At 36.5% G+C, this 9,062-nt stretch overlaps 1 protein-coding gene across 1 annotated transcript in view; it reads right to left on the bottom strand.

The window, feature by feature from the left end:
- Window positions 1-9,062, bottom strand: part of tyw1 (tRNA-yW synthesizing protein 1 homolog (S. cerevisiae)) — a 59,926-nt gene that overhangs the window by 25,671 nt on the left and 25,193 nt on the right. Inside the window, exon 14 of the mRNA XM_015032807.1 lies at window positions 4,211-4,321. Coding sequence (XP_014888293.1) covers window positions 4,211-4,321 — 111 coding nt within the window. The remainder of the gene's footprint in view (window positions 1-4,210; window positions 4,322-9,062) is intronic.

Here is a 9,062-nt window from a genome sequence, read left to right as displayed (position 1 = left end):
GTCAGGTTTCCGATATGCGTCCCCCCCAATGACAGACTCGTTCCTACGCCCTTGATGACAACAGTTATAAACATTCATGAAGCCTCCTTCATGTTTATGAAACGTGTCCTGTCAGTCTTATGCAAACCTTTTCAGATGAAAAGTTACCAAAATTACATGTACGAATGTCTCAGGTCGGGGTAAACGGCCTTTGACAGAGCCAAATTTAAACATTATCCAAGATGAGTCAGCAGAAAGTTTCTTTCAAACTTTTTGTTTGACATCAATCGCTCCTTACAAGAACAAAGTCTTCTCTACAGGGTAACAGTTTTGGGTTCATTGATGTAATAACAGCCCTGAAATGAATCCCCTGAACCACTCAGCACGTCGCAGCCAGTTCCCCACACACCAGAGAGAAAGGCTGAAGGAAAAGAAAGATAACAGTTTGATCTAGTAGCTTTATTATGGCACAGAAAAAAACATTTATCAGAAAGAAAAGCGATAAATATGAAATATTCTAAAACATTCCTTTTTTAAATTAACATGAGCATTTATTGCCTAAAGTGCAACAACTCATCATTCCTTTAGTGAACCTTTGATCATTTGTAGATGTGTCTGCAGATAAAAAATACTTTTAACTGTAAAAAGTTCAGCTTTTTCTGCTCGACTCAACATCAGAACCGTGAAGGGCTGATCTGGTGATTATTTTCTAGATTAAACGATTAAGAACTGGAAGAAAAAGATGGTTAATAGGAGATTCTTTTCTTTTTTTAAAGAATTTGAATGACATGAAGCTAAATCTTTGCCACTTGATGAGATCTGGGAAGAATATATTGGTTGACTTTTACCCTAAATGAAGAATGTGAATACTTTTGTACAGTTTTTGCTTAATTGCTGCTGTAAATATGTTATTTCAGCAAATTGTCTTTTTTTTAGAGTCAGTATGACCTAGTTAATGATTATGTATTTTAATAATCATGATTAATCACTTCCAAGCCAAACTCCCCAAAATCGCAAACATTGCAAAACTCTTACCAAGTTTCTCGTGCAAATATCTTTTTTACACTTGAAATAAGACAAAACTAACTTACAAGTAACTTTTCAGCAAAATACAGGAGCTTGCTTTAAATCAATAATTCCTTGATATTGATGAAAATGTACGAGTTGCATTGGCAGATATTTTTACGCGTAAGACAATTTCCAATTTCATAAGTTAAGTAATCAGCCAGTGGAACTAGAACTGCGTCTTGAACCTGTCTTGGCAGGGGTTGCTAGGCAACGGGCAGGTCTTGGCAGGGGTTGCTAGGCAACGGACAGGTCTTGGCAGGGGTTGCTAGGCAACAGGATCGTTATTTCTTCCTGAGAAGTTTCTTGTAAGTTAGTTTTGTTTTGTTTTAAGTGTACTGAGACATTTGCACTAGAAATTAAACCAAAAATACTTGGTAAGATTTGGTGTTTTTGCCATGTTTGAGATTGCTGGGACAATTATTCGGAAAATTGTGATTATTGGAATAATTAATTCACCGTTAAGTAGGGGATACTGACTCTAAAAAGGGTCATGTACTGAAATTAAATACATTATTAGAGGAGTAATTAAGCCAAAACTGTACAAAAATATTAACATTTTGAATTTAAGTGTTTACATCCCTGCTGTTGTTTGCTATTATTTCAACTTCTTGTATATAATCCGTTTTTTTTTTCTTTATTTAAATCCTAGTATTCTAATTTGAATAACTGGACAGCCGTACATTTGCCTTTACTGTTGTTTTTTGTTTTGTATTTTTATTTTGTGTGAAGCTACATAATGCGACTTACATGTCGCTTTGCGGCTTAATTTCCCCACTTAGGGAGAAAAAAAAGGTGATTTCTATTATTTTCTATTTTATTTTCTGCTTTGGGTTCAGTTCGCCACTGACCGGTTTGAATTAATGAAAGTCGTCACCCTGAGGAGAACATCAAGCATTGAAACTCGACTGTCAAGTAGCTGAAAAGCGCTCTGAATTAGAGGATGTGGGAAATTCGTCTTGTGTGGGAACAGGCCTTTCATGAATACTAATGCTGGCTGTGGGAAGCTTTTCATTCTGCGGTGGAAATGACGGCAGCACAAAATGGGAAGAGGGAGAGTTTGAGGCTTGTATTCATGAACAAATAAGTCTCCAAAACGACCTCTCCAAATTAATTCACTTACTCTTGTGCAGTGGAATTGAAATTAGGTGCCGCTGAATATCAACTCTGGTTGATGTGGATCTATGAGGAACTCCAGGTCAAGAGGATGAATCAATGTCACACTGAACTACAGACTGGACTCGTCCTCAGTTCAAAGTTATTAACCACAACCAACAAAATGACAAAAACTGAAATTGAAAAAAATATTTTTGTTAACTGAAATAAATAAAAACAGTGATTAATGGTGGAAAACTATAAATAAATTGAATTATCTGGTGCATTTATAAAACTAACACTGCATATAAAATGCTTAGTTTTTGTGTTTATGAATCTATTTATTAGTCTTTTAAATGCAAGTGGCAAATTATGGCACTAAATTCTCCTCCTGGTGGCTACGCTACGCTAGTCCGCAAACGGCGACAGCAAATGTTGAAAGAAAACTCCAGATTCAGTTGGTTGTTCGACAATAATTTAATATATTTTTTGAGAATGAAATCTCTGGAGTACTGAATACCCAACCAATATGGACCCACTGCAGCATGACGTCACACCTCTCTGCTGGACGGCAAAAAGCTGCTAGCCGATGACGACTAGCATCGGTTTTAGCTTAAAGATGTAGAAATAACGCAACAAATTTTCAATGTACAAATTGCATATGAAAGAAAAAGGGACGCATTGCTTCGCTACTAACACAACAACAACTAGGCAACAAGAAAAGGAAGAAGTTTGAATTCATAAGGAACAGAAATAGGTCAGCTATGCTAGCTTGACTATGACAATCTTAACATGTAGATGTGATGTGAAATTATGTGTGTTTCGGTTCAGTTACAAAGTAAAAAAAAAGGCTACCTAAACACCAACTCTGACAGGTCATCAGTAAGCAGGTGTTTAAATTAGCTAATGTTAGCTTAGCTAAACTCCGGTTTCCTCCCACAGTCCAAAAAAACATGACTGTTAGGTTAATTGGTCTGTCTAAATTGCCCCTAGGTGTGTGTGTGTGTGTGCGCATGGTTGTGTGTCTGTGTTGCCCTGCGACAGACTGGCGACCTGTCCAGGATGTACCCCGCCTCTCGCCCGGAACGTTAGCTGGAGATAGGCACCAGCACCCCTCCCGACCCCACTGAGGGACAAGGGTGTTCAGAAAATGGATGGATGGATGGATAGCTTAGCTAATAGCAGCAGTAGCTAATCTAACACAGCAATACAATACTTTCTAATTAGTTTTGAATTCTGCTTCTAAATATTAACCAACGTATGAAAAAACTAAAACTATAGATGTTAAAATATCAACTTTAAATATAAAATGTAAAGAATAACTCTCAGAGTTAAATGTGTCAGAACTGACACAAGAATCAAACTTTGATTTTGTTTCAGCTCTGTTTTCATCTGGCAGAGCCGTTTTATTAAAACTTTGACCTCCACAAAAGAAACAACAATATCATCAACAAATATTTGCCTTTTTCTTCCGACTCTCGGCTGTTTTTATATAAAACTTTTTTTTTTTTTGCAGCAGGGCTAATGTCTTTTTATACATAGTTATCTGATGTATAAAAATAACAACGCATTAAGTGTGAAAATACTAATTGAAACAAAATTTTAGTTAAGATAAATGTGCACATTCAGCTTGTTTACAATCCAGAAAGACAAAATAAATGCATGTTTACCTGACATCTTTGTTTAATCAAACTATATTAAATAAGCTTTGGAGAAAACATTAAACTGTCTAAATATTTGTATAAACAAACACTTCTAAGAATTCATAATTAGAAACACCCAATAAAACAGCAAAACAGCCGAAACACTGACTTCCTTTACATTTAGAGTTAAAACATGTAGCATAAATTCAAATGACGACATTTGGAAAAACGTAATGTATCAACTGTTGATTTTTGTGATTTTATGATGTAAAGCACTTTGAACTGCTGTTGCTGAAATGTGCCATAAAATAAAATGTCATTGACTGACTGATTGATTGATTGATTGATTGATTGATTGATTGATTGATTGATTGATTGATTGGAAAGTGCAGGAATGTACAGATATTTGATGGATGTTGCGACCTTACCTTGACCTCGATGAAGTCGGGCTGACCCAAAGCGATGAGCTCGGCGTAGGCCTGCAGCTCCTCCACGTTCCAGGCTTTCACCAGCGTCAGTCGGTAAACCGTCCTCTGCTTCTGGACGAGGGAAAAAAGACGCAGCGGTGAGAAGAGTAATGGCAAAAAAACCTCTGAAATCAAAATTAGCATTTTGGTTTGAATCAAGGATTTATTTGATTCAACAGGAAACGTCTCATCAAAGCGACAGACGTCATATGTGGGGAACACCAAGGCTCAGTCCTAAAACCCCTAATATCTACATGCTCCCACTGGCTCAGGCTACAACAGGACATAAGAGCAGCTACCATAACTACGCAGATGATACTCAGCTCTACATTATGATGTCACCAGGTGACTCAGAACCGTCCAATCACTGAACAGATCAATGTGTGGATGTGCCAAAACTTTCTCCAGCTGAACAGAAACAAAACTGAAGTTTTTAACTTTGAACCTAAAGAGGAGCGAACTGGAGTCAACGCAGAGCTCCAGCTGTTAGAGCTGGAAACCAGAGACCAGGATGAACTCTGACCTGAGCATTCAGAAACACATAAAGATGGTTACAAAGTTGGCCTTCTATCACTTGAAGAAAATTTCCAGCATTAGAGAAACTCATCCATGAGTTCATCTTACCTGAGTGAAGTTCCCCCCCACCTGTCCCCCCTCCCCACCTTCTTGAAATCAGACAAAATTGGTGTCAATCAACTCAACTATGTTTGTGCAGCAACATTCTGTGTTTGTGCTGCTTTGGCTTTGAAAATCATTTTGACTTTGTAAAACTGGGAGAGGGAGGTGAGATACCTGGTTGACCTTTTGACCTTTAAACCTTCATTAATATCTCCAAAGCCAAAGCAGCACAAGCTAAATATTTTGCTGCACAAAGGTTTGAGAGCATTTTTGTCTGATCAGCAGAAGGTGGGGATGAACTTCACAGGACGCTGCTGCTGGAGGTCTGACTAAAACCAGGAAGATGGAGAACCTCACCCGGTTCCGCAGTCCCTACTCTGAGAATGAACTTTAAAATACTGATGTCAGTTTATTAATCACTGAACGGCTTAGAAAATATGAGGCACAATAAAAAGTATTTTGCATTCAGTCTAAATTCATATTAAATAAACACATTCACTCAAAAACAGACTCGTGCACCCAAATTTGCTTTTACTAAATTTATTAAACTTTCCTGAATTAATTTTTATATTTAATTGCTAAATTAAATATTAAACTTGTCTAAACACAGTGAATGTTTTTAAAAATAAAGAATGATTAAAATCCTCTTCTTAAACTCAAATCTTTGAATTGTGGCTTTTTTGTTGTTGTTTTATTTTGTATCTGCAAAAATGTACACATTATTTTCCTACAAAGAATAAACTACAATATTACATGCTTGCTTTCCTGTTGAAGAGGTAAAAAAAGAAAATCACAATACATTTTATTTATTTGGGTTTTTAATTTAATGTAATATATTTTAAGAAAATTTGACCTCAGACAATAACTCTGAAAGTTTCAACATTTAATTTCTCTTTGGGATCAATAAAATATTTTTAAATTTGCATTTAACTGAAACGACATGACTGATCTATTTGGTCTTAAAACACCAACTGCTGTCACATTTTTAGTCATTTTTTTATAGATCATAATTTCAAATAAATTTTAGACAATTTTTTCCAGTATTTCAAAACGATTCATGATGGAGTCTAGTAACATTTTACATCTAAATGAGCGTCAAAATTAAGTGGAACGAATTTAAAACAAGTACTGGAAAGAAGCAGAAATAATCCAAAGTAAAAGTTTGATAACCAGACAGAAGGGAATTAATTATTGATTAAAATATCTAAAGGCAAACTATAAAGAAAGAGGAAAAAGTCGAGGCTTGCCCTAAACTGAATTTCTAATACATAATTTAAAGATTTGAGTTTAAATGCTGGCGGTTACTGCTCATAAATAACAAAATTATTCTGTTACATCCAAAATTCAAGTAAACTCTGTCCTAGAAAAAATAATATAAAAATAAGATCTGCACCAGATGGGGATTTATTTTAAATTTAATAACATAAATGAAAAAGCTTTGCTTAAAGTCAAAATATTTCTGCCGTCTTATGTGACAACATGAAGGAGAAAGAGCAAAAACAGATGAATATGAATCCATTCACACTGCAGCCTGAAGGGAGTTGATAAGAACTTATTGATACCGATTCCATTATCAATCTTGCTTTTCAATTCTCAATGAGTTTGTACATAAACGCTTTCATTCAAAATAAGCACCATGTTGTTTTCGATTTAAGGAAAAATAAAACTGTCATGTTACGGGAACCTATAAGAAAAACTTTAAGCTTCCAAGTAATTGAACTACTGAGAACCGATTCTGTACATGTGAACCGATTCTGTGAACCGATTCTGTACATGTGAACCGATTCTGTACATGTGAACCGATTCTGTACATGTGAACCATTTCCGATGTTTTTTGCCTTAATGCGATTTGAATCTGATCTTTTCACGACAGTCTGAACAACACAGATCAGATTTTCTGAGTGGATCTAGAGCCGATACGAATCTGGTCTTGTAAAATTGTAAGATTTACTTCTCTGAACACCGAGCGCTTCTTCTTCATGGTAGAACCCTGAGTATGCTCTCTGTGAGACGTTATTGCGCCCTCTACTGTGCATGCGTGACGTTTGGCGTTCAAACTGCAGATCACATACGAGTCACATATATTTGGAAAGAACACGCAAAAAAAAAGAAAGAAAGAAAGAAAGAAAGAAAGAAAGAAAGAAAGAAAGAAAGACTGCAGCTTTCCCTTCATTTCCCTCCAATCTCTGCCTGGCACTGGAAGGTTGTCTGTGGCATCAGGTCCTTTCAGCCCAGCAGAGACGACGGTAATGGGCCGGCAGCAGCAGGGAGGGGAGATATTTCAAGCTGCCTCCGTTCCAAATCTGACACGGATGCACAACTCTGACAACTCCCAAAGCGACGGCAGGACGGCGAGATGGCAGGAGGAGTAGAGGAGGAATAAAGGAGGAGTAGAGGAGGAATAAAGGAGGATGTAATAATGTAAACTAGCTGATACAGAATAAAAATATTGAGCTTCAGTAAATAAAACATAATAAAATAGTTCATTTGTTTCCAGATGTTCTGATTTTAAAGAAAAAGTTTCACAAACCGTGTGACGCATTTACATTTAATTAAATAGTTTAAATTTGATCAATATTTTAGATTTTGAACTTCACGTCTTATCCTGAGGACAATAATAAATAAATCTTTCATTATTTTGCCATTTGGCAAATAGAAATAATTTTGGTGATTCTAATGGACCAAAAACAGGAGAAGTTTGGTCTCATTTAACTTCAGACGGTGAGGAAAAAGAAACTGTTTGACTTTTTATTTGGTGTATGTAAACTTCTGGTTTCATCTGTGTTACCAACTATGTCAACACAACAAAATCTTCAACTGTACGTCTTTGAGAAGCAGAAGTGGAGCCTCCAGCACAACCAACAAGAAAGCAGGAAGTGGCTTCTGGATGGTAAGTCAACAACAAAACACTTGTCTTTTCCAGCAGCCATTGTATAGCGGTAAAACCAGCTGACCAAATGTGCTGGAAATCAGCTTGTGTTGCTAGGCAACGGAGCAGTGAACCGCTGACTAACCCCTAACCCTAACCCTAACCCTAACCCAGACACCAAAAAACTTTTAACTGTTTTTTTTTAAGTGCTTGGGCTGAAATGGAAAAAACAAAATGTGAATTCTGCATAATCGATCACCTTTAACCTTTAACCTTTCATTCGATTCATGTGAGCAGGAGTGCATATAAAAGTTTGAATCCATTTGTGCAAGAATAGCATTTTAACATTTTTAAAATCTGTAATACGACTCAATTCTAGGAAACTGAGAAGGGTTTTGGTGACTAAGTTAATCTTTTTACTGTTAAAGGCCACAGAAAATGAACTTACAGGATATTTTAACTTTATTCGACCCATTAAGGATAAATGGAGCCCTGTTCTCTCCCCAAACCCCTGCAGTTACCTCCTGTGTATAGTTTTATGTAGTGTTGCAGTGAAAACGATGATCAAGGTGAAATTAAAGTTAAATGACAGATCCCAGGTGATCAGTCTCCAAGTCTGCATTTGCCCACATCTGAAGCTGAGTAATGAATTTGCTACTTGCTTGCAGAAGCTTTAAATAAGCAGAAGAGCGTTACGACGTCTCCGCCGAGAGACTTAAGCCCACGTCTCTTCCTTCGGCTGCCTGGCGGTTCATCAAATCGCTGCGTTTTCTTCCTCCTTCAGTGAAACACTAGCAGAACCGAATCAGGCCACCGAACGGGTCGGGTTTTTAAGATCTTCAGCTTTGTGGAAGTTTCATATTAAAGATGTTTTGCTCTCGGTTACGACTCCAAAAAATAATCGATCCCATCTAAACGTTAGAGTTTGGCAGAGTCGTCTTATCTGGGTTTCACAGAAGCCGAAGATCGAGTCATAAGAAAAAATGTAATTTAATTAAACAAAGAGCAGAATTACAGTGAGATGATGAGAACGAGGAACCGATTCACATTATTAATGAAACTGTTTTCCATATGATAATTAGCTCTTCTCTGTAATTAGAGCCAAAGAAGCATTAAAGACAATCAAACGACCAAAGATACGTTATTAAATCGACTTAATTAAGTCGGTTTAAGCAGATACAAGCAGGCAGCTTCTTTAGTTTTTTCACAATATACAGATAAAATATATTCATTAAAATTGTGAAAATGCATTTTTCAGGTATCTGATGTGGTTTGAACACTGTAAAAACACAAAGTCTTACCAAGTAATTTTGGTTTAGCTGCTAG

Source organism: Poecilia latipinna, unplaced genomic scaffold (assembly GCF_001443285.1).
Source record: "Poecilia latipinna isolate Pla-1442-1.1 unplaced genomic scaffold, P_latipinna-1.0 Scaffold15, whole genome shotgun sequence".
NCBI lineage: Eukaryota > Metazoa > Chordata > Actinopteri > Cyprinodontiformes > Poeciliidae > Poecilia > Poecilia latipinna.
The sequence above is the reverse complement of the archived record's forward strand: the minus strand, read 5'-3'. Positions and strand labels throughout refer to the sequence as shown.